We start from the raw sequence: 24,371 nt of genomic DNA, 5'->3' as shown, positions 1-24,371 counted from the left end.
TATATATGTCTGTAAAATAGAATGTAATGATAGGACATGCTAATATAGTAAGGTAAAGAATAAGATGTCAAATATTATATATGTATTGTAGAGTGTATGTTAACAACACTGTCAACCACTACCTTTCCTTGCAAAACATACTTCTCACCCAAAAGTCCCGTCCCTGCCGGGTGACGTGGTGCATCCCTGTAAACCCAGCACTCTGGGAGGCTGAGGCAGGAAGATTGATTTCACTTTCGAGCACGGCCTGAGCAATTTAAGCAAAACCCTGTCTCAAAATTTTAAAAAGGTCTGTGGGGGCGGGAATGTAGCTCAGTGGCTCCACTCCTGTCTTGCAAGCACAAGGTCCTGAGCTCCATCCCCAGTACCAAAATAAATAAATAAATAAAAATTTTAAAAATAATAATGAAAAAGCCCTGTGGATGTAGCTCAGTGCGAAGGCCCTGAGTTCAATCTCCTGTACCAAAAGGAAGCATGGTTAAAACCCATCCCTATCAAGGTTTGTGTAACTTGCGGCAATTCTCCTGCTTCAGCCTCCCGAGTGCTGCACCATCATGCCCGGCTCAAACCATAATTTCATTGACCTAAACATTTTTTCCAAGGGTCTGGTCTGTAGTGTGGTGACAGAGCATTTGCCTAGCATACGGGAAGCCTTGAGTTCATCCCCGGCCCCAAATCAAACCAAAAGCTTGCCAACTTCTGCCCGGCGGGGACATTGTACTGCACGGTCACACTGGTAACCCTCCAATGGGGACCTGGACGGATCCGGGGCTTCCTTCGGCACCGTCTCCTACCGCCCCGGCGCTGGCCCAGGTCACTCTGCAGGCCGGCGGCGGCCGGGCCAACCCCGCTCCCGTGGCTCTCAGGCTCCACAGGCCCCGCCTGGGCCGACGCCCAGTTCCACCCCGCCCGGGAGGGCGGGCTTTGGGCGGGCCGCTTGGCAGTTCCCAGGCCGGCACCACCCTCCCTGCGGGCGGGGCCCGGGCCACTGGCCGGCGACTGGGGCTGGAGCGCGCCCGACCGGGGTGGCTCGGCTTGGGAGCATAGCTTCCTCATTCTCTGGGCTCTGGTTCCCACCGAGGCGGGCGCTGCGATCCTGCCAGGTGTGCGATCCGTTTAAGGTAAGGCAAGCGTGGAAATGGACTGTGGAAATGGACGGGTGTGACAGGTACGGGACCCCTGCGGGCGGGCGGAGGGAGGGAGGGAACGTGTAGAGAGGCGACGGAGGCCAGGGCTGGGGCGGTGGCTGGCGTTGGAGGCCCCGGGGCTAAGCGCTGACCTGGGGCCACAACCGTCGTCTCTTTGTCCCTCTCTCCCGTGGCCTCCAGTCCCGCGGGTAGCAGCACAGGGCTGTCCAAATATATCCCAGATTAGCGTGAGTGACACAGCAGGTGCAGACACAGAGCGGGGGCGATGGGAAGAGAGAGAGGAACAGACAGAGGCAGAAGTGACTGGAGGGCAAGGGCAGAGGTAGCTGAGAAAGCATGGGTTTAAGACCAGGGCTGCAGGAGCACACCTGGTATGTCAGCACGAGGGGAGGCTCAGGCAGGAGGATCGCAAATTCAAACCCAGCCTGGGCAATGTAGCAAGACTGACTCAAAATAAAAATTTTAAAAAAGAGCTGGGTGTGGTGGCTCACGCCTGTATCCCAGCACTCGGGAGGCTGAGGCAGGAGGATCACCATGAGTTCGAGGCCAGCCTGGGCTACATAGTGAGTTTAGGCCCAGCCTGAATTAATAGCGAGACTCTGTCTCAAAAAACAAAACAAATTTTAAAAGGGCTGGGGATGTGCTTCAGTGAAGGCCCTAGGTTCAATCCCCCGTATAAAAAAGAAAAAGGTAGGGCAAGTTCAAGGTGAGACCAAGACATAGACAACTGAAAGATGTTCAGGAAGAAAAGAGCTTGAGCCAGCAAGGTGAACAACAAAGGCTTCCCAGTGATGGGAAGGTGCCCCTCACACATTGCACTGAGGTGATGTGGCCACATCTGGGATGGCTCAACTATTAATTAATTTCTTTATTTGAGACAGGCTCTCACTATGTAGCTCAGGCTGGCCTCAAACTTGCAGTAGTCCTCCTGCCTCAGCCTCCCAAGTTCTGGGAATACAGACTGTGCACCACTGTGCCTAGCCATCTGGGGTCATTTTAAATGCATATGCCCTCGAGGCCAGCAGTGCATAAAGAGGTTCCTTATTTGCTAATGGAAGGGAGAAGCTGGGCCTTCTTCAGGTGGGGGCTGGGCAGTGGGAGGGCAATCGGTGGGTGAGCAGCAGTTTAGGAGGCTAGACTTTGTGCACTGTGAGCGGTAATGGAAATGGTACAACAGCTATGGAAAACAGTATGGCATTTTCTCAAAAAATTCAAAATAGAATCATCATGTGACCTGCCAATTCCACTTCTTCTTTTTTTGGGGGGGGGTACTGGAACTTGAACTCAGGACTTTGCACTTGCCAGGCAGGCGCTACGCCACTGAGCCACATCCCCGGCCCCAACCAATTCCAACCAATTCCACTTCTGAGTATGAACCCAAAGCCATCAAAAACAAGAAATCTAGTTGGGTGTGGTGGTGCACACCTGTAATCCCAGCTCTCAGGAGGCTGAGGCAGGAGGATCACCAAAAGTTCAAGGCCAGCCTGGGCCACACAGTGAGCTTCAGGCCAGCTTGAATTACATAGCAAGACCCTGATTTAAAAAAAAAAACAGGCCAGGGATTTAGCTCAATGGTTCCGCCTGCCTCGAAAGTGCAAGGTCCCGAGGAGTTCGATCCCCAGTACCAAAAAAGAAAAGAAAAGAAAGAAAGACCCAAGACCATTAATAATTAATTGTTCAAAAAACAAAAAATCAAGATATTTATACAGCATTGTTATTCAAAGTGGCCAAAAAGGAGGTGGAACCCAGTGTCCCTGGGTGGGCGAGTAGATAAAAAAATGTCCTTGATACAATGGAATAGTATTCAGCTTTGAAAAGGAAGGACATTTTGACACCTGCTAGCCAACATGAGTGAACCATGAGGACACGCTATCAATGAACAAGATAGTCACAAAAGGACTGATACTATGTTGTGTCACTTCTCTGAGGTCCCTAGTGTGGTCAAATGTGTAGCGACCCACAGAATGGAGAGTTCCAGGGCCTGGAGGTAAGGGTGGGAGTTATGTTTTCTTGGGGTTTTTTTGGTACCGGGGATCAAACTCGGGACCTTGCACTTGTGGGGCAGGCGGTGGAACCACTGAGCTAAATCCCAGGCACTTTTCTTGTTTTTTTGAAACAGGGTCTCACTATGCAGTTCGGGCTGGCCTCAAACTCATGGCGATCCTCCTGCCTCAGTCTCCTGGGTGCAGGACCTTTGTGGAAGTTCTTCTTAGTGTTAGAACACAGAATTTCAATTTGGGAAGATGGAAACATTCTGGGGGTGGGAGGAGGTGACCACACAACAGTGGGAAAATGCTCCAGGTCACTGAACTGTCATTAACCTGTGCCTCGTGTGCTGGCAAATTTTTTTTTTTTTTTTTTGGTACTGGGGATCAAACTTGGGTCCTTGTGCTTGCGAGGCAGGTGGCGGAACCACTGAGCTAAATCCCCAGCCCCTTCGTGTGTTGCTGTGTGGGCCGGCCCTGTGGCAGACACTGGCAGGGCTCTCCTGGGAGGGAGGTGGGCACCTGCAGGGCTGCAGCAGGGCCAGCGCCACCCAGCCAGGACCCGCATTCCACAGGGCCCTACACATGTGCAGCCATGCACGGCCTTGCCACTCTCCTGCTCCTCCTTCTGGCGGGCCAGGCTGAGGCCTTTCGTATCTGCGCCTTCAATGCCCACCGGCTGACACTGGCCAAGGCGACGAGGGAGCAAGTGAAGGACACCTTAGTACAGGTACAGTGGCGGTGGCGTGCTCTGTGCCCCAAGTACCATGACCCAAAGCCCAGTCCCTGCTGATCTGGCACATGCCCCAGCGGGGAGGGGACATCCGGGCCACCAGAGGATGGTGCTTGCTGTCATCAATCAGTCTTTTCCCTCTGTACCATGGGTGACACTTTTGAGTCCCACTGCCCTCTGCGCCCAGGCCCAGCTCTGAGCAGGGCTGGCCTTCCCGTGTCCTGCAGATCCTGGCTCGCTGTGACATCATGGTACTGCAGGAGGTGGTGGACTCCTCCAACAAGACCATCTCCTTCCTGCTGCAAGAACTCAGACGGTAACCCCAGCACTCGGGAGGCTGAGGCAGGAGGATCTCCATGAGTTCGAGGGCAGCTTGGGCTACATAGTGAGACTCTGTCTCAAAAAAAAAAAAAAAAAAAAAAAAAAGGGGGCCAGGGATTTAGCTCAGTGGTTCCAGCGCCTGCCTCAAAAGCTCAAGGTCCTGAGTTTAATCACCGGTACCAAAAAACCAAACAAACAAACTCAGATGCTGTGCAGGACTCTGTGCATCCAAGTGGGGGCCACCGTACTGCAGGCCCTGACTCCACTTCTCTGTTCTGCAGCAAATTTGATGGCTCCCGGTGCTATGGCTTCCTCAACAGCTCACAGCTCGGGCGCAGCACGTACAAGGAGAAGTATGTGTACATCTACCGGTAAGCACAGGGTGAGAGGTGGCAGGGCAGCCCTGACCCTACTCTGAGATGGCTTGTCATCCCAGCACCCTGGATGCTGAGGCACGAGGGTCGCTGAGAGTTCTAGGCCAGCCTGGGCTACATAGTGAGACCCTGTCTCAAAAAACAAAATAGGGGCTGGGGATTTAGCTCAGTGATTCCAGCGCCTGCCTCGAAAGTGCAAGGTCCTGAGTTCGCTCCCCGGTACCAAAAAAATAAAAATAAGAATAAACCACCTTCTAGAGAAAAGGCTGTGCCAACATGAAACAGGCAGGGCCAGGAAACAGGAGAGGCCATCCAAGTGCCACCTGTGCTCTTGGCACATGCAAGCTAAAACCAGCATGCCAGGCATGGTGGTCCACGTCATCCCAGTACTCTGAAGGCTGAGGCAGGAGGATCACTGTGAGTTCAAGTCCAGCCTGAATTACACAGAGAGACCTGGTCTCAAAAAAACCAATAAACCAAAAAAACCAAATCAGTGACTTAGGATCTAAATGTTCTTTTTTTTTTGGTACCGGGGATTGAACTCAGGCCCTTGTGCTTTTGAGGCAGGCGGCGGCACCACTGAGCTAAATCCCTGGCCCCAAATCAGTGACTCAGGGCAACTGCTTCCTGTCCTTTGTCCTCCCAGGTCCGACAAGACCCAAGTCCTGAATTTCTACCAGTATGAAGACAAGGATGACCTATTTGCCCGGGCACCCTTTGTGGCCCAGTTCACTTTGCCTAGCAAAAGTAGGAGGGGACAAAGGTGGGAGAGTCTGGCTGGCTCCCATGGGACAGAGGGGGTGGAGGTCAGGAGAGGCTTGGGCTGGGTGTTGACCCTGGCTCCCGCGCCTTGTAGTCCTTCCCAGCGTGGTCCTGGTCCCACTGCACACGACCCCAAAGGACGTGGAGAACGAGCTGAACGCCCTCCATGAAGTGTTCCTGGATGTCGCCCAGCGCTGGCAGATCAAGGTCAGGCCAGGCAGCTGGCACGGGGGCCACCGGTGGGGACAGGCTGGCCCCAAAGCCAGGCCTGATGCCTCTTATTCCTAGGATGTCATCCTGCTTGGGGACTTCAATGCCGACTGCGCCTCACTGGCCAAAAAGCGCCTGAGCACACTGCTGCTGCGCACTGAGGCGGGCTTCCGCTGGGCCATCGCCGACGGTGAGGACACCACGGTGCGGGCCAGCACCAACTGCACTTACGACCGCATCGTGCTGCATGGCGAGGCCTGCTGGGGGCTCATCCGCGCCTCTGCCGCCTTCAACTTCCCCCAGAGCTTCCGGCTCTCCGAGGAGGAGGTAAGGGCTGGGAGGTGGGACGGGCTGGGGTGAGGGCGAGCAGGGCTGCACGCACGCGCACACACACGCACGCTCCCACCCCCCACCCCGCCTAAAGTGCATCCTCACCCTCCCAGGCCCTCGGCATCAGTGACCACTACCCAGTGGAGGTGGAGCTGGATCAGGCGCCACACCGTGTGCAGCCCCCCAGCCTGGCCACCCTGCTGCTGCTGTCCCTGCTGCTGCCTCTCCTGGGCCCTCAGTCAAGCACGGTGCCCGACTCAAACCCTGGCCTCTGTCCCCCTACCTGGGGCCGAAGCAACCCCTGAGGGGCTTTCATCTGTGCCCCCCTCATTTGCCTGTTTAGGTTGGCTTGCATGGTTTAGTTGGGTTGAAGCTGGGAGCCAGGCTGGACCCTGGCCAGCCCCTCAGGCAGTCAGTGTGGGAAGGGGCAGGATCTCCACCTCTCCCCTCAGCCAAACCCTGCAGGGCTCTCAAGTCTATGATTAAAGGAAAACCAACACCCTGGGAGCAAAGCCCAACTGGAGGGATAAGGCTCGTGGAGCGCTCCCTTTGTTGTGCACAGGGCTCACGTGGGTTAAGCGGGTAAGACACAGGACGAGCTAAGGGCCCCCAAAAGCCCACCCACCCCACTGTCCTGCAACAAGGGTAGCCTATGAGACACAGTGCTGGGCACAAGGAGCAGTGCCAAGGCTGTTTACAAGCTGACAGATTGGAAAACCTATCTATAACCTAGAGCAAGGTCAAAAATAAAGGTAATCTTCAACACTGGAAATAGCTCTAAGTGAAGGTTATAAGGAATGAAAGGTGGGCCTGGGGATTTAGCTCAATGGTTCCACCACCTGCCTTGCAAGTTCAAGGACCAGAGTTCAATCCCCGGTACCCAAAAAACAAAACAGAAATGAAAGGTGTCTGAGCCCCAGCTCTGAAACCAGACCCCTGGAACTCTCCTAGAATTGGGGTCCAGGACAGACCCTGGCCAGGACACAGCAAACTCCACTGTGGGTTTTGGGTACACAGGACCTTGGGGAGCAGCCTAAGTTTTGGGAGCCAAGCCGCTACAGACAGGCAGGAAAACAGCATCATCAGGCCCAGCACTGCCAAGCCCTGGACTGGGGAAGCCAGATGGCAAAAATCACACTTGGGAGGAAAACAGCCTGGCGTGGGCTAATCCAGCAGCACCTGGGAAAAAGCCTGGCCCTGCCTGTAAAAGCTGTTAACAGTTTGCAGGCCTTCTTCCCACCCCTGCCCTCTGAATATCAGAACACAAGTGGGCCGGGGATTTTGGTCCCAAGTTCAATCCTCAGTACCGGAAAAAAAAGAACACAAGTTAAGTGGGGCAGAGATAAGATTTATTGATGAACTTGTTAGGAGGGGCAGCACAGTGGAAGCCTTCAGGAGTGCAAGGCCCGCCACTTGTCCAGGGGGCCTCGGTTCGGGATATATTTAACCCCACAGCCATCAGGGATAAGGCGCTTCTCAGCCACCATGTCTTCAAATTCATCTGCATTGAACTTGGTGAAGCCCCACTTCTTGGAGATGTGAATCTACGGAGACACCAAAGAGTTAGGGTTAGTTCAGTGTGGAAAACTGCAGCCAGGAACTGTGGTGCTGCTTACCTTCTGGCGGCCAGGGAACTTGAACTTGGCCCTGCGTAAGGCCTCGATCACATGTTCCTTGTTCTGCAGCTTGGTGCGGATGGACATGATGACCTGTCCAATGTGAACCCTTGCCACTGTGCCCTGGGGCTTCCCGAAGGCACCTCGCATGCCTGTCTGGAGCCTGCATTAGGGATGGCAGGAGGTCAGACAAGGAACATCCACCTGGAATCAGTGTCTCCAAGGTCCCTTGGAGCAGCCCGTACAAGCAACAGGCCACTTACACTACCAAGGATGTTGCTGTTCGCAGCCACTGCACACTGGGCACCTACCAGCAGAGGAACCCAGTCGGCTTAATTGACTGCAGCCTGAGACCACCGCCCCCAAAGTGTGAAGCCCTGAATGGTGCGGTGGGCCCAGGCACCCCCCTAACTACCAGCTGCCAGACTTTTTTTTGAGACAGGGTCTCCCACTATGTAGCCCAAGTTGGCCTTGAATTCCTGCCTCAGCCTACCAGGTGCTGAGATATTAAATGTGCACCACCATGCCCAGCTTCTGGAACAAGATTTTTTTAAGCAGAGAAGCCTGGAGCACTGAAGTGCTATCTGTGGCCCAGAGGAAGCCAGGACTTGCCCGTGCTTTTTGGGTTTTGCTGGGAGGAAGCCCACTCTGGTTGTAGAATGGGCACATGTCCATTAAAACCCATTTGCTAGCTCTTATCATGATTTTAAAAATTTAATCACCAAGGGCAGCTGAACTTATGTAGAGTCACCTCTGCACCCTTACTAGATGTGATCCAGCACAGGGGTCCCCAACTTACAGGAAAAGACACAAGCCCAACTTACCTGTCAGCGCCAGCACAGGACAACATCTTGTTGATGCGGATGACATGGAAAGGGTGGAGCCGCACGCGGATATGGAAGCCATCTTTGCCACAGCTTTTTACCATGTACTTGTTGGCACAAATCCGGGCAGCCTCCAGAGCTGGGAGGGGAGAGGAAATAGTGCAGGTCACTTGGTAGGGCCTTGTTACCTGGGCAAGGCTGCAGAAGGGCTGTGGCGTAGGGTCCCATGGGTGCCAGGGAGCGTCATCGGCAAAGGAGGCCGCCTAACCTTCGGAGGAGAGCTGCTCATATTCATCGGACACCATGTGGCCACACAGTGGGAACTCATCCACTTTTGCCTTCTTCCGCCCCAGGTCAAAGATGCGGATTTTGGCATCTGGAAAAGACTTGGGTGAGTGTGGGAGGGCATGGCAGGATCAGCAGAGGCAGTGTGGCCAAACCAGGTCTGGAGCTCTCCTGATACTTACCAGGGACACCTCGGCAGAAGCGGGACTTTGGGTACGGCTTGTTCTTACAATACCGGTAACTGCATAGGAAAAAAGACGAGTCACAAAGGAACTCAAACTGCTGAAATGTTCCCTAAACAATCACAGCCCAAGGGCAGCGTATGGTTGGAATCTCAGCTGCTCAGGAGGCTGAGGTAGAGGAATCTCACCTTACAGGCTGGCCTGGGAAACTCAGCACAAGAGGGCTGAGAATGCGGCTCAGGGCGAGCCTCTAGTACTACGAACAAAAAAACAATCGTGAAGCAGGTGGATGCACACCCTTAGTGCATCCCAACAACCAGGTAGTGGTGGCAGGAGGATCTCTTGAGCCCAGAAATTTTGAGGCAGACATCCCAAAGCGTTTTTTATTTCTTCTGAGGTGATGAGGATCATGCCCAGGCCCTCTTTAGCACTTAATTAAGTCCCCAGCCCAACATGAAAAGAGGAAAAAAAAACAACCAAGAGGCCCAAAAGAAATGAATATCCACCAATAAGCTGTCTCCATTCGCAGAAAAAGGCTCTACATTTGCTGTAAAACGATACTCCAACAGGGGGCCCCAAGAGAAAACACCCAGACTAACACTAAAGAGTCAATACTTCCCTTACCACCCTCGTTTGTTCCTGATAAAGCAAACAGTTTACTTCCCACCTCCCAGCTTAGAAACAACCCACAGCTCTGCACAGTACCGCGCACTACAGTGGGCGCACCGTACACCAGTCCAGGCACTCAAGCTGACTTCCGGGCACGTGGCATGGAATCCGCCTCCGCGCCAGGCGCCCCCTGCAGGGCAAGAAGCGAATGCGCCCGAATTGTCTTTGCTATCCGATTAAGAGCACACGGTGGACTCCGGGAAATTCAGGCAAGATTCGGAAACAATGACCCTGAGAGTCATCCACCTCCTAGAACGAGGGGAACGTCCCGAACAGAGGGCTAGATGCAGGCGGAGATCGCTTCCAGCTCAACGCTGGTGCTCCACTTCCAGTCTCGGGCCAACCCGCCACCCCAACAACAAAATCAACGAAAAGCTTGAACTTTTAAAAGAAAATATAGTATAAACGAGAAATAAAGGCGACCAGGGAAATGTTAGAGGAAACATGGACTCATATCCCAGGACAAGAATAGGCCGCGACGGAGGCTCCACCCAAAGGTTGTCCAAGGCGCCAAAAGCAATAATCCCTCATTTCTCAACAGCTTATTCGAGCTGACTCGGCACTCACCACCGGGCGGGACGGCGTCCCATGGCGACACCAAGGGTCTTGAGGGCTGTGACGAGACAAGTAAAATCGGAACAGAAAATGACCAAAAGCTTCAGGCCACGGCAAAAAGGAAAAGGCATCAAATAACCTCTAAGGTACATGTACTCACCGAGCCGGAGGAAAAGAGGCGCACCTACGCCTGCGCGTGACTTATATAGGCGAATAGCATCACACGCAGAAACCATAGAGTCGCAGCGAAAGCGAGTGGGCGCTCTATCAGACGTCTGAACCATAGATAGAGCGGCCTATTACGCCTGCGTGTGGGAGCGGTCCGAGACATGCGCAAAGCAGAGAGTGACGACACCCGAACCATGGGCGGCCGGCTAGCAAATGAGGTTTGGACACGTAGGTTTGAGGAGCCAGCTTCCGGCTGGCCATCTTGGGCGTGGGACTCTTGCCATAGGAATTACTGTAATTAAAATACAGGAGTTGAAAGAATGACTTTTGGGTGGGGCTTGGGGGGGCTTGGGGGGGCTTGGGGGGGACGCGCAGGCGTTCCCTAGCTTGCGGAGTCCAGGACTGGCACTCCGGGTCTCCTAGGCGCCAGGCACCGCAGGCATTAGCCATGGTGGCGTCTCGGCCCGCTTACCTTTGTCAAAAGGGAGGCTGAAGCGGGAGATCAGCCCCTCCCGTAACCGACAAATACGCAGCCGGCCTTGCACTGAGTCCCAATTTCCCAGAGACCCCGGTGTTGGCCTTGCCTCGGAGAGGAGGCCTAGGAGGAGCAGCCCCGCCCCGTCCCGGAAACTCATATATATTATGGTGCCCTGATGGTCCAGTGTACATGAAACTGCCGCTATTCTCTGTCTACTGTTAAAGATGGACTGGCTTGGCCTTTTTTTTTTTTTTTAACTTCCTCTCTGGATTACACAGGGAAGTAAAAAAAAAAAACCCTGTTCTTTTAAAAAGAATTACGTGGCTGGGTGTGGTGGCACATGTGTGTAATCCCAGCTACTCGGGAAGCTGAGGCAGGAGGATGGCAAGTTTGGGTCCAGCCTGGGAAAGTTAGTAAGATCTTGTCTCACAGCAAGGCCTGGGGATATAACTCAGTGTGAAGACCAAAAGTTCAATCTGCAGAATCACAAAGAAAAAAAAAATTAGTAAGCTACCTGGATGGGACAGAGAGAGCAAATTTAGTTGAGGCAAATATTTCAAATAAAAAGCTGTCTGAATTTTAGACAGTAGATCCATGAGTGTAGCAAAGTTTCTTGAAAACTACAGTGAGAACTGCTAATGTCTGAAATCCGTTGAGTTTTAGAGTGTTTTCCTGCTCGGGAAGTGAGGTTTAGGAGTATGTGAACTAAAAAAAAAAAATCATAATTTGAGAAAAAGATGAGCACCACATTACCCATGTGTGAGATGGAATTTTGAGAAATTGATCCTAAGCCTTGTACCATTTTACGATTGGCTCACAATCCAAGTTTACAATGTTAAGGAAGATTATTTGTATTCTTTGGTGGGGGTTTTTGGCACCATGGATCGAACTCGGGACCTTGAGCTTGGGAGGCAGGCCCCGGAACCACTGAGCTACAAGGAAGATTATTTGTAAATGATACATTTTAATTTCTTCAAGATGGATAACATATCTCTCTTCTAAGTACATTCCAGGAAATTTTGCCACTTTACCCTTCTAGATGGATACTCGCAAAGCATGTGGTCTGGCTCTGGCTAAGCTGGGCTACTCGAACGACAGAGTCGTTGTGCTGGATAGTGGCACCAAGAACTACACCTTCTCAGAGATATTCAAGAAGGAGCATCCTGAGCGGTTCATTGAGTGCCTTGTTGCTGAACAAAACATGGTGAGTGCCCACGGGATCCTCTCGTGTCTTCTTGGTGGCCATCAGGGTCCACTGGACCCAGAAGCCCACCTGCATGGCAGCTTTTTCTTCCCAAAGCCTTCAGGCAAACAGGCAAGGAGCCAGACTCAGGGAGGTGGTTTCCAGGTGTGCTGGCTGCAGGGGGTTGGGGTGGCCCTGGGAACCATGTCCAGGGAGCAGCAGGCTAGAGCAAGAGCTAGGCAGTCCTGCAGCCACCAGAAATGAGCTTTCTCCCTCACCACTGTGGCACAGGGACTGATACAGTTAGGCATCTGTTACACTAAGTGGAGCCTCAAGAATACAAATAGTGGGCTGGGGATTTAGCTCAGTGGTTCTGCCTCGTAGGTGCAAGGTCCCGAGTTCGATCCCCGGTACCAAAAACAAGAATACAAAGAGTTAGAAGCCAAGCATGGTGGTACATGCCAGTAATACCTGATACTTAGAATTGCAAGTTAAAGGCTGGCCTGGGCAACTTAGCAAGACGCTGTCTCAAGAAATACAAAGGGCTGGGGTTGTAGCTCAGGGCTAGAGCATCCCTGGATCTCAGTAAGCTGTCTCCGTTGGCTGTCTTGAAAAGAAGAAAATTCAGTCCGTAGCTTTGTGGACGGACCCTCTTACCAGAAAGCTTGCTCCTACCTCACTAGTCCTCCAGCCAGCAGCCGTGTGCTGTGCATGCTGGCACTGGGAGTGAGCAGTACCGAAGAGGCCGGCAGGCGGTGAGGAGATAGAGGCGGCTGCGGGAAAGCTAGGGGTGAGCAGGGACAGCTTGTCAGGAAGCTGATGTCCAGGCTGAGCCTCCGGGGACGCACTTGTGCATGGACTCGGGCGATGGTGCTCCCAGTGGAGGCCTGGGGAGCCCGGTGCTGAGGGCGTGGAGGGAAGGAAGGCGGCCAGGCCAGGTGGTGAAAACAGCATTTTCAGAGACCAACTCCCAGTGTCCCAGCTCTCTTGCAGTTTGCTGGCAATCCACAGGAGGGCTTTGAGCAGGACTGGCCCTGCCTGAGACCCTGTAGCACTTAGCTTGGAGGGGGATGGGTCTCAGAGAAAGCTCCTGTGTCTCCCTGGCAGGAGCCTGAAGCGTGTATTGCCCACCAAGCGCCAGGGGTGAGTCGTGTGGCCTAGACAAGCCTGAGGATGAATGGGCCCTGGGCACCGTCAGGGGCTCTGGGACAGAAGCTTTGTTTCCACTTTGTCCTTCTAGTTTCACTGTTTTCTTGTCCCTGCCTTCCTTTCTACCTCCCTCCTCCCTTGCTCCCCTTCCCATGTGAACACTTTCTTCCCGTTGCCCAACATCCGTTGTACATCTCAGTCCTTATTTCCACATTCAGTTTCTCACACCAGAGACACAATGTGGCATTTAAACAGGGGTGTCTGGTTTATTTCACTTAAGAGTACACCATCTGGGGGCCGGGGATTTAGCTCAGTGGTTCCGCCGCCTGCCTCGCAGGCGGAAGGACCTGAGTTCGATCCCCGGTACAAAAAAAAAAAAAAAGAGTACACCATCTGAATTTTTAATCACAAATTCAAGTAGTTGGAAAGGATGTCATTGCCCAAGTATTAAAATTTTGGTATTTTAAATTAATAAATCATCCAAAAGTTACTGTAAGACACCTTTCCTTTGTCAGAAATTAAATCCCTTTTTCTACTTGAACTGTTATTTGTGTTCCATTTCCCTAATATGTATGAAAGGTTTTTATTGACTGTCCTGTTCTTCTCTGCAATAAAAATATGCATATAAATTGATAATATTTTAAATTTTTCTTAAAACCATAGACCTCTGAACCTTAGAATTTTTTATTTTTTGGTACCGGGAATCGAACTTGGGTCCTTGCGCCTGCGCAGCAGGCGACGAAACCACTGAGATAAATCCCCGGCCCTAGAATTTTTTCTTCCAGTTGAGCTGTGGCTATTATTAGTTTATATACATCAGTAGATAAATACACTTGTAACTTCAATGAGGGTAAGATTGAGAACAGATTCTATTTTTATTTTTCATTTCAATGATACAAGTACTAAGAAATCTTACATGAATAAGTAGATGGGAATGGAAGTTTTGTTAGGAGAATGTCATTTCATTCCTTGAATTTCTTCCCCATTGCAAACTAAACATCACACAATGGTCTTTCATTCAAAGTTGTTCGTAGCCAGATTTAGTGGCACATGCCTGTAGTCCCAGCTGCTTGGGAGACAGAGACAGGAGGATTGTGATTTCAAGGCCAGCCTAGCCAACTAACTTACAGAGACTGTGTGAGCAGAAAAAGTGATTTGTAAAAATTATTTAGGTCAGGTCGGGGATGTAGCTCAGTGGCACCGTGCCTGCCTGGCAAGTGCCGGGTCCTGAGTTCGGTCCCTGGTTCCGCAAAAAAAAAAAAAATTATTTAGGTCGGTAGTTCTATCTTTTCTTTGATTTTTGCTAAAGGAATTGGAAGCCACCTGGCTTGGGAATTATCTGATCATTTCAGTTCTTCACGTGCTCAGCGCTGCATGATCATTTCCTGTTGTGTGCATTAGTTCCAGCTGGAGGTTTGCACTCTAGACTAGCACCCTCTGGGAGATGCAGGTGGGCCAGGCCAGGCCTTGGGGTTTGATAGGGAGAGGGTGGGTGAGGCAGCCACAGGCCCCTCTCTGAGGGGTGAATGTGGGACCTGGTTGCCTTGCACACCCCTTGGAAAGGCCTCATTTACTGTCACAGTCATTCACATTCTAGTTTAAGGGCTGCTCTGGGGAAACGGTATCCATGGGAGCCTTTTGGGTTATAGTGACCACCGAGAAGGTAAGGAATGGTGATAGAAAAAAGCAGGGGCCGTATGAAGGTCTAAAGCAGTTTGGGACCAGGTAGGGCTCCCCAGACCCTGGGACACAGTATCCAGCTGCCCATGGCACAGGCCACCTTGCAGCAAATCCAGGAGGCCGCAAGATGTGGCTTGAGAAAGGAGGATGACTCGTGCTGGGTGCTCCCGAGAGACCCAGTGAGATGTTGAAAACCCAGGGCAGGGCAGGGGACACTCCTATATTGAGGCGGGGATGGCAGCATAGATGGAGTAGGCTCAGAGATAGTAGGGCAGGAAGTCCCATGCAGGAGAACAGAGATGTGAGGCAGTCTCCGGAGGGAGGACAGGGTGTGATAGGAGAGTGTTAGGAAGGCACCTATGTATATAGTGGGAATGGTGATTCAAGAGAAGGGGAGACTGGGTCGGTGGGGAGTCATTGCACGGTTGGTGACCTCATCGGGGACTGGAGAGGACGGAAGTGACATGCAGGCCCAGGTGGGTAGGGGCAAAGTGAACAGGGGGACGGGAGGCCCTCGTGCCCCAGGAAGTGCGCAGCAAGGGCACCATGGTGGGGAGGAAGGTGAGAGCGAGAGAGAAAGACGTAAGACTGGGGAGCACTTGGGTGTACGCAGAGCGTAGGGGCCATTCTGGTGCTGTGCTGTGGCCACTGAGGGCAGGGAGCAGAGGCCAGAGGGGTTCTGACTTGTGCTCCTTGTGTTGCAGGTGAGCGTGGCGCTGGGCTGTGCCATGCGTGGCCGAACCGTTGCTTTTGCCAGCATCTTTGCCGTCTGTTTGAGCCGGGCGTTTGATCAGATCCGTGTATGCGCCATCTGTGAGACCAACATCTGCCTCGTCGGCTCCCACTGCGGGGTGTCCGTGGGTATGAGTCGGGAGTGCGTCATCGTGGGGGCTGATTAATGTCCCAGCCGTTGCAGGGGGGTTGCGTTGTTATAGCTCTCAGGGTCCCCTCTCAAGTGGGACTGCTCGGAATGTCTTTGTAGAAAGCCATGTCCTGTTTGAACTGCTTAAGATGCTCTGGGTACCCCTTGCATCTCTTGAGTTGTGTAAACGTGGCCACTCGACTCATTGAGACATGGTTGCCCTGAGCCCCATGCGCTGGATATGAATGGGGACAACACAGAGCCCCAGCATCCATTTCCGCCCTCTACGTGGTGGCAATCTGACTGGGATTAGCAGCCCAGGCAGAGGGAAGGGAGGGGCATTGTGGGGCCCCTGGAGGAAGATGATGCAGGGAAGCAGGCTGGGGGACACATGGTCCCAGGAGCAGTGACATGCTAGGAAGGGCTGGGAGAGGACAAAGGAAGACACAAGAGTGGACCAGAAGGAGCATGGAGGAGGAGGAGGAAGTACAGCTAGCAGATGGAGGGTTCAGAGCTCTGTGCCAAGCAAGTCTCTGGGGCAGCTCACTGGGGAGAGTGGAGGGAGTCCCGTGGAAAGGTGAGTCAGCTGGCGTGCTTGTTTGGGACAGGTCACCTCGGTAGATGTGGTGGCTGGCACTTGCTGCTAGAATGCTGGGGGTGCCGTCTACCTGGCACTAGACGACAGGGTTCTAGGTAGAGCTGGAGTCACGGCTGGATGAGTGATGCAGAAGGCACAGGGAGACATCCAGGGAGCCCGGGCAGATCAGAGGGCCAGGGCACCTGAGGCACAGCCGCATCTCAGGGTGGGTAGGCAAGCGGGCAAGGATCCTTGGTATCAGCTATAGGGAGCGGTGACCGTAGGTGGAGGAGAGACAGTGTGTACAGTGACAGCCCTTCCAGCTGTGCACTGTGTACTTCCTCCTTCCATAGTGCTATGGCTGGAAACGTCTCTCAACCCACATCAAGGGCCCCTTAGTCAAAACAGCAACCCCTCAGGTGTCCCAAAGCTGCATGATGCTCAGCTACCAGGACATCCGGGAAAGTGAGTCAGCTATGTCAACCTGAAAATGCCCCGTATGTCACCAGGCACTGTGACATGTGCCTGTGACCCCAGCTACTCTGGAGGCTGAGGCAGGAGGGTTGCAAGTTCAAGGCCATCCTGGGCAACTTAGCAAGACCCTGTCTCAAGATTAAAAATAAAGGGCTAGGAACCATTTTAACAAGCTTTACATATGTTCTTTATGTTATTTGTTGTTAGTGTGGTTCTCAGAAGGCAAACAAAGCACAATACAAAGTCAGATATGAGGGAATTCTCTTTGTTCCACAAAAGTATTTACCAAATGGAATTTGATCGCTATATTGTTTTCTAATATATGTCTTTTAACATTGCCTATCACAGATTAAAATTTATAGGGAAGAAAACAAAAGGCTAGGGATGCAGCTCAATAGTAGAGCACCCCTGGGTTCCATACCCAGTACACCAAAGATAAGGAAAAAAGTGTCTTGAGGGAGAGGGGTAGAGGAGCAGGGAGGGAAGGACAGAGGGGACCTTCCTGTGAAGAGGACAAGGTCAGAGACCTGGTGGGGCAGAAGAGGCAGAAGTCAGTGAGAAGTGCGCTCAGACAGAGAGGCTAGGCTATAAAGGTCTGACCCAGAGTATCTCCTCAAGCTGCCAGGGACACAGGTGCAGGAAAGTTCGAGAAACATGATGGATTGTGACATCACACGGGACCTTTTCTAGGGCTCTGCCACAGCACAGTTCATGGTACCCTGGGGCAACAATATTTGAGCTTCCTCAGAGACCCGGGTGGGGGTGGGGGGGGCGTTCCAGGGCTGCACACTCACCTTTTGATTTGCCTGTGGCTGTCTCAGGTGAAGACAGCCCCACCCAGACGGCCCTGGAGGACCTGGCCATGTTCCGAGCACTCCCCAACTGCACCGTTTTCTACCCCAGTGACGCTGTGTCCATGGAGCATGCTGTTTATCTGGCCGCCAATTCCAAGGTACGTGTAGGGGACGCTGGCTTAGACGCAGACTGCTTCTCGGCTCTGCTACAAGTTTGTGGCTGACTGGATGTCCCCCCATTTTTAGCATCAATGTTACATGCATTGTAGAAGCCCAGTGAGGGCCAGGATTTAGCTCAGTGGTTCCACCACCTCCCTCGAAAGCGCAAGGTCCCGAGAGTTCGATCCCCGGTACCAAAAAAAAAAAAAAAAATCCTCAACAAGAAACCCAATGATAGGATTATTGGTTTTGTTTTTGTTTTCTGGTACCAGGGATCAAGCTACATCCGCAGCCCTTTTTGAGGCAGAGTCTAAGTTGCCCAGGGAGGTCTCCAATTTGTGATCTTCCTGCCTCAGCTTCCCAGAGTGCTAGGATTTCGGACAAGTGTCAGGATTCTGAAAAGAACAAGAACATAGCCTTTACAGACAGGTGGTGAAAGTCATGTGGTGCAAAGGGTGCCGAACTAGGCCTGGGCCCCTCAGGCAGGGGTCAGGCCAAGACAGAGTGCCCTGGATGTCTCCACAGGAAGAGGTGTAACAGGCCACCTGTGGGTAAAGTAGAGGCCAGTGGAGCTGCCATCTCGGAGCCCACCGTGGCGCCTGTGAAACTTAGACACACCCTTGCCCCGCTACTCGGGAGGCTGTGGTGGGTGCACTGCTTGGGCCCAGGAGTTGCAACATAGTGAGATCCTGTCCCCCCAAAAGAGAAAACGGCACCCCGATTACTGAAGCCAGGGGTAGGCAAGCCACCGCCACTGCAGCCACACCTCCTAAATCCCAGCAGTGTGAGAGTGGGTGACAGGGAGTGCACCACACAAACCCCCGCTGCCCGAAACAGCTCAGAGTTCAGAGGGATGAGGGCGTTGTCCTCGCTGGGCCTGGGCCTGGGCCAGCCCACACAGCAGGAGAGCCTAGCGAGCAGCCAGTGCCTCTGCCTTCCCGGCCTGTGCCACTGGGCTCTGCGTGCCTCTGAGCCTTTCCTCGGTGACCCCCTGCCGCGCACCGTCTGTGCCCGCCTTTGACTTCCTAGGCATGACTCTGGTGGAGTGTGTGGTGCTGCGATGGAGCCACACCTGGCCCTACCTGTTACATCCCTGTCTTCCTGGCCTCGAAGGGTCAAGACTGTGATAGACCTCAGGGTAGAGGCTGCTTCCTAGGGTGTGGAAGGAGGACTGGAAGAGGCAGACAGGGAAATGGGGAGCCAGTGGGCATCCCGTCGGAACCTGGGCAGGATACGTGGCACGCATCCTCACCAGGACTTGGCTGCAACACGTAGCAGGGGTGCATTTTCCAGCCACTTCCTCTCATGGGAGTGGCAAAGACAGTTCTTTGATTGACACTTTAGTTTCTAATGCGTCCTCATGTTGCTTGTGTTGGCTGCTGCTATGTATGTACGCATACAAGTTGGTGGTGATTGCAAACGGGTCCCTTCGTGTCCGGGGGAGTAATCAGTTTCAAAGGAGAAAGCATGATACACTATCTTGGGGTGAAAATTACTTTCTCACGTTGCATTTTGGACGTCATCGTCGTCCATGTGGGTCAGCGCCCCTTCCCTGCATTGATGCTCTGTGGAGACAGAGCCAACAGTGTGGGAAGCCGGTTCACCAAGGGCAACTGCCCGGTTCCAGCTTAGGCTTTTGCCTGTGTAGCCTGCTAGGCTTTGCTCTTATTATCTGTCTTTTTTGTTTGTTTGTTTTTTGTACCGGGGATCGAACTCGGGACCTTGTGCTTGCGAGGCAGGCAGCGGCACCACTGAGCTGAATCCCCGCCCCGGCTTGGCTCAGTACATAGGCTTCCTCTCCCCCACACGCTGATGCTTTATTAGTTGGAAGTTCACACTCTGCTTTTTTCTAAAGACTGGTTCTGATTTGCATTTCGGCCCTAGGAAATATGCTACATTCGGACCAGCCATCCGGAAACTGAAGTTATTTATGGCCCTAAAGAGCTCTTTAAGATCGGACAGGCTAAGGTAGGGGCCACAGTGCACCACTGCTGATAGCATTTGTTCTAAATCTCATGCTAGGCACCCCCACAGTTGACACATCGTTCTTTCTTTGCTCTTGCTTAAAAAAAAAAAAAAAATCGTAGGGCCGGGGATTTAGCTCAGTGGTGCCGCCGCCTGCCTCACAAGCGCAGGGTCCTGAGTTCGATCTCTGGTACCAAAAAGAAAAAAACAAATTATGACCTTTGCCTGCTTTTCCTCAAGATGGAATATTCCAGTAATTTCAGCTTGATGTACACTTTTCTCCTTTCCAAATGGAGTCGCCTTTAGAACTGTTTGAGACAGGGTTTCACTAAGTTGCAGGCTGGCTGGCCTCTAACATGCGACCCTCCTGCATTAAGCCTGTCCCTTGTAGCTGGGACTACAGGTGTGGACCATCAAGCCTGGCTTTTGTTGAGCTCTCACTGTAATAATAATGTGAAGACCCTGGCGCGTCTTGGCTGTAATTGGTCCCCACCTCAAGGTAAACAAAATAATAGAAAGCGGTCCAAGACAAGAACGGGTCCATTGGGTCAAGAATTTGCAGACCCGAGGCCGGTGGAAAAGAACATGCGGCATTGTGCCCATGGAGGCTCAGTGCCCTGAGCCTGCCTTTGCACGTGGGGGTGTAGCCTCGCCCGCATGCCTGCTGAGAAGACTGGCGCCCAGCCTTGAGCACCAAGACCAGGATCCTGGCCACCCCATCCTCTCTTCCTGTGTCTCCCTGGGCAGCCGTGCATGGGGCAGCCAGACAAGCCCGTGGAAAAGGTTTGTGACGCTGCTCACCACCCAGACAGCCAGGCTGCGGACAGTCGGTCAGGTTTCTCTCCTGTCTTTGCCTTGGTGTAGACAAGTGTTGTGCCCTGCTTTTATAGCACCTTCCACGCAGTTTAACGTGCCCTTGGTACTCTGCTTAACCGTGTGACATGCTTACTGCAGTGCATTGTTGAACGATCTGCAGGTAACATCCACCTTGCTCCTGAAGGGCTGGGCTGCGGCAGAGTCACAGCTCTGTACTCAGGACAGCTGTGTCTGGGCTGCGAGTGGCTGCTGCTGGCAACACTGCTGAAGAGAGCGGTGGAGAGCTCCCCTCTGTGTGAAGTCTGGGCTCTTTGTGCTCTGTGCCCCTGCCTAAACCCAAAGCCGCACCTCGGAGGGGGCATCTGTCTCTCAGTTGCATGGTTTGCACAGCTTTTTCCATCTCTCTGGTCTTTTTTGCAATACTTAGGCTTGAATCCAGGGCCTTTGCACTGAGCTACATCCCCAGCCCTTTTTATTTTTTAGTTTGGGACAGGGTCTCAGTTGCCCCAGCTGGAATTACAGGTGTGCACCGCCATGCCCAGCTTTTTTTCCTCAAACTTTTTGGTCCCGGAAAAAGAAAGAAAATTCCCATTGGTAAAGAACATGAGTTCTTTAAAGTGTAAAGGGCTGAGTTTGGCAGAGGGGACATAGGTGTGTGTGTCAGTGCATGTGTGTGTGCATCCACACACACAGATTTTGCGACACTTGGGACTGGAAGCCAGGCCTTGTGCATGCTGGACCATTAGAGGGTCATCATTTTTTTGGAGGGGTAGGACTGGGCCTCACTGTGTAGTTCAGGCTGGTCTCGAACCCGAGGTGATCACTCTGCCTCAGCCTCCCACATGCTGGAATTACAGGCATGTGCCATCACAGCTGGCTAGAGGTCATCTTGTCTTACATAAGAACTTGATAATTTTGCACTGTAAATCATGAGGAGAGGTAGATGAGTGTGTAAAACAAATATAAAACGAGGCTTAGCAAAAAGACAGTGTCCTGACTTTTCAAACAAAGTGTCTTAGCTGCCTTTTATTTATTTATTTTTGGGGGGTACCGGGGATCGAACTCGGGACCTTGTGCTTGCGAGGCAGGCACCGGAACCACTGAGCTAAATCCCCAGTCCTCTTAGCTACCTTTTAACGAGTGGACTATGAGGGATGAGACTGCTGGTGTTGGGGAGTAGCATGCAGCAGAGCGCCCTCCATTTTGACACGGAACCACAGGGCTGGAGGTTTAGCTCTGTGGCACTGTACCTGCCTAGCAAGCACAGGGTCCTGAGTTCATTTCCTGGTGCCAGAAAAAAAAAAAGAAAGAAAGAATGAATAAATGCTCTTAAACAGCTGTGGATGGAGATGGAACCACAGCATTGTTTTGTCACTGCATCAGGTCATCTCCTGCAGTGACAAGGACAAAGTCACCGTGATTGGAGCCGGGGTGACTCTGCAGGAAGCTTTAATGGCTGCCGATGAGCTCTGCCGACAAGGTCAGTTGCTTGTGGGCGGGCGGAGAGTGAGGCTTGCGAGCTGGAGCCCCGTTCCCGAGAGCGGCTGCTGCACTTCTGGCCCGGGTGTCTTCTCCTTGGTGGTGCGGGGTGGGGCCCGGCCTGGCCTTGCGTGTGCCGGGCAGGTGTGGTCCCGCTGAGCTGCACCCCACCCTGTCACGGCCCATTCTTTCCTCCAAGCCTGCCTCACCCCCATCGGTCTCGCTCCTCTGCAGACATCTCCGTCCGCATCATTGACCCGTTCACCATCAAGCCCCTGGACACTGCCACCATCATCTCCAACGCAAAAGCTACTGGTGGCCGGATCGTCACAGTGGAGGACCACTACCCAGAGGGTGCGGGCACTGGGAGCCGGGGGAAGCGTTCTGTCACCTGCAGCTTGCAGTGTCGGTGTAGGGCTCTTGCTGACCTGTGCTGGCTCTGTGTGCGGCTAACTGGGCAGGGAGCACTTAGTCCTTCCGGTTGCTTGGCTGTCCATCCGCTACCCCAGAGGCAGCGCTGCGTAATGCAGACCACGGAGGGGGGTGTGCCAGGGAGGGGGCACGCGGGGCCCAGCTTGTGGTTGCTGTCCTGCCTGAGGGCCACACAGCACCAGTGTGGGGGCTCAGGGAGACCGGAGAAGTCTTGCAGAGCACCCGGCCATGTGCCATCCCTGCTCGGCTGGCAGGCGGGTCATGTGGGACCTGTGCCCGGCGCGCACGGAGATGCCCGGCTTCATAGTGGAAGGCGGGTGCTCTGCATAGGCAGCGCAGCGCGGCCAGGCCTGCCTGTCACCCCCCTCTGACAAGACACCCCTGCTGTGTTGGTTTAGTGGGTTGTAGGTCCCCAGCAGCTTGAGACTCCAGTCCCAAGCCCTGGATCCCACCATCTGGCAGAGCGGCCTCTCCTTGGTTGCGCAAGGGCACGGTGTAGGGCTGCGGAGGAGACTCACTTCCTCTGCGGGCTGCCCAGCTTGTGTCTCCCTCATGCGTCCAGAGTGGATCCCAGTGTCCCTTGTGTCCTTCCCCAGGTGGCCTTGGGGAAGCTGTGTGTGCTGCTGTCTCCACGGAGCCCGACATCGTGGTGTGCCGGCTGGCGGTGCCGGTCATGGGTGTGTCCTGCAGCGGGAGGCCCGGCGAGGTGCTCCCCACGTTCGGCATCAGCGCCAGACACATCGTGATGGCTGTGATGCGCATGCTGACACAGTGATGCGCGTGCGCCCCGCCCACCCCGTGCGCCCCTGTGACGCTCAGTCTCAGCTCTTGTTCTGTTCTCAGACATCCCAGTGAGCACCCTCCCTTTAGCCGAACTGTTAGGCTCCATTTTGAATCTTTCTTAGCAAGCTTTAAGTGGTAAATACAGCTCATGCATCAACACCTGGCAGTGAGTTTTGAGAGACTGGGGAGAAGTGGGTTGAGGGTCGGTGTGGAGGCCCTGTCCTTAGCGGTGTGTTGCCCTCAGCGCTAGGCCAGTGACGTACCCCACTGCTGTCGCCACTTCAGGGCTCCTGGCACAGCCTTTCTGACTTCCTCGGTGACCCCCGTGCGCCGCTGGGGCTGGAGCAGCGCTTGGGGTGTCCTGGGCTGCTGGCGGCAGTGATGCCCTGCAGAGACACATGGGAGAGTGACAGGGCCCCAAGGGAAACCCAGAGAAGGGGACCGCACCGCAGACAGCCATCCCCAGACACTGCCAGGTCCTGGGGCCTGCTCCCTGGTCAGGCCTGGAAAGGGAGTGTGGTCTCAGCGACATTTCACAAGGTGACCCTTGACAGAGGGTGATGCTAGAAAGTGGGTGACAGCCGAGCGACACTGCTGGCGATGAGTCTCACCACCAGGGGACTTCCAGGAGCACGGCTGCCCCCCCAGCCCCGGCCACCTCTCGATTCCCCGTCGGGGCTGTTCTGTAAGAATGGCCGCTTTCACCGAGTAAGGTGTGCAGCCTACATCAGAATGAATCCTTTCTCTGGCCGAGCAATACTCCATTGCTGCTGCGGATTGTATGTCCCTGTTGTCACCGGGCGGGCACTTGGCTGGCCCCATTTTGTCTGCTGTGGGTACGGCTGTGCCGAGCCCTGCCCAGGCCAAGTGTGGTTGGACAGCCCGCTTCCGCTTGGGCACCACGATGTCGGGCAAGTGGCGCCCTTTGGACGGGGAGGGGCCCCAGCGGCCTGCCCTTCACGCCCGCCCTCCTCTCCTGTGGGCTGGGGAGCCCAGCTCAAGTGGTCGCCTCCCTGCTGTCCTCGGAGGAACGCCGGCCGGGCGAATGGTGCCACTGTCTGCTGCTCGGCCACCCAGACGCCCCTGGAGGCCGCCCTGCCCGGCTGGCGGGTTTCTCCTTCGAGCCCCTTCTCAGCTGCTCCCCGGTCGGTGGGGACCGCTACGTGGGGTGGGAGGCGGCGGCCCTGGCCTGGGGCGCCCTCCACGGGGAGCCCGGCCGCCCCCGCAGGCCGAGCCGCCTGGCCCGCGACGCTCTCGCTCCCCGCGACCCTGACCACCCCCAAATGGCCCCAGCCCTCCCGACTGACCCGCCCTCCGCCGCCAAACCAGCCAATCCACACGCGGCCTGTGCCACGTCACCGGGGTTTCTGCCGTCACT

The 24,371-nt window shown here is 53.9% G+C and overlaps 2 protein-coding genes and 1 non-coding gene across 4 annotated transcripts; 1 reads left to right on the top strand and 2 right to left on the bottom strand.

Moving 5' to 3' along the window:
• The first annotated feature begins 982 nt into the window (after positions 1-982).
• LOC101703404 (transketolase-like protein 1) lies at positions 983-23,150 on the top strand. 2 transcript variants are annotated; one of them, XM_087204072.1, is made up of 14 exons: positions 983-1,121; positions 3,709-3,863; positions 4,094-4,182; positions 4,469-4,558; positions 5,208-5,308; positions 5,418-5,530; positions 5,612-5,860; positions 11,680-11,844; positions 15,357-15,513; positions 17,387-17,517; positions 19,403-19,486; positions 21,683-21,779; positions 22,013-22,132; positions 22,807-23,150. In XM_087204072.1, exons 2-14 carry the CDS (start codon positions 3,729-3,731, stop codon positions 22,983-22,985), a joined length of 1,710 nt encoding a protein of 569 aa, XP_087060198.1. In that variant the 5' UTR covers positions 983-1,121; positions 3,709-3,728; the 3' UTR covers positions 22,986-23,150. The 2 variants fall into 2 exon arrangements, with proteins under 2 accessions (XP_087060198.1, XP_087060199.1); XM_087204073.1 differs by lacking the exon at positions 19,403-19,486.
• Positions 7,191-10,777, bottom strand: Rpl10 (ribosomal protein L10). The gene is made up of 7 exons (XM_004874993.4): positions 10,635-10,777; positions 10,007-10,454; positions 8,771-8,829; positions 8,572-8,679; positions 8,304-8,442; positions 7,480-7,642; positions 7,191-7,407 (listed from the first exon to the last, which is right to left on the bottom strand). Exons 2-7 carry the CDS (start codon positions 10,276-10,278, stop codon positions 7,255-7,257), a joined length of 894 nt encoding a protein of 297 aa, XP_004875050.4. The 5' UTR covers positions 10,279-10,454; positions 10,635-10,777; the 3' UTR covers positions 7,191-7,254.
• On the bottom strand, positions 7,691-7,825 carry LOC147820550 (small nucleolar RNA SNORA70). The gene has a single exon (XR_015448415.1). It is a non-coding gene; the product is annotated as a small nucleolar RNA SNORA70 (small nucleolar RNA).
• Positions 23,151-24,371: the final 1,221 nt, after the last annotated feature.

The sequence above is a fragment of the Heterocephalus glaber genome, unplaced genomic scaffold (assembly GCF_053883595.1).
Source record: "Heterocephalus glaber isolate CG9 unplaced genomic scaffold, H.glaber_assembly_v1.0 deba00001861, whole genome shotgun sequence".
NCBI lineage: Eukaryota > Metazoa > Chordata > Mammalia > Rodentia > Bathyergidae > Heterocephalus > Heterocephalus glaber.
The sequence above is the reverse complement of the archived record's forward strand: the minus strand, read 5'-3'. Positions and strand labels throughout refer to the sequence as shown.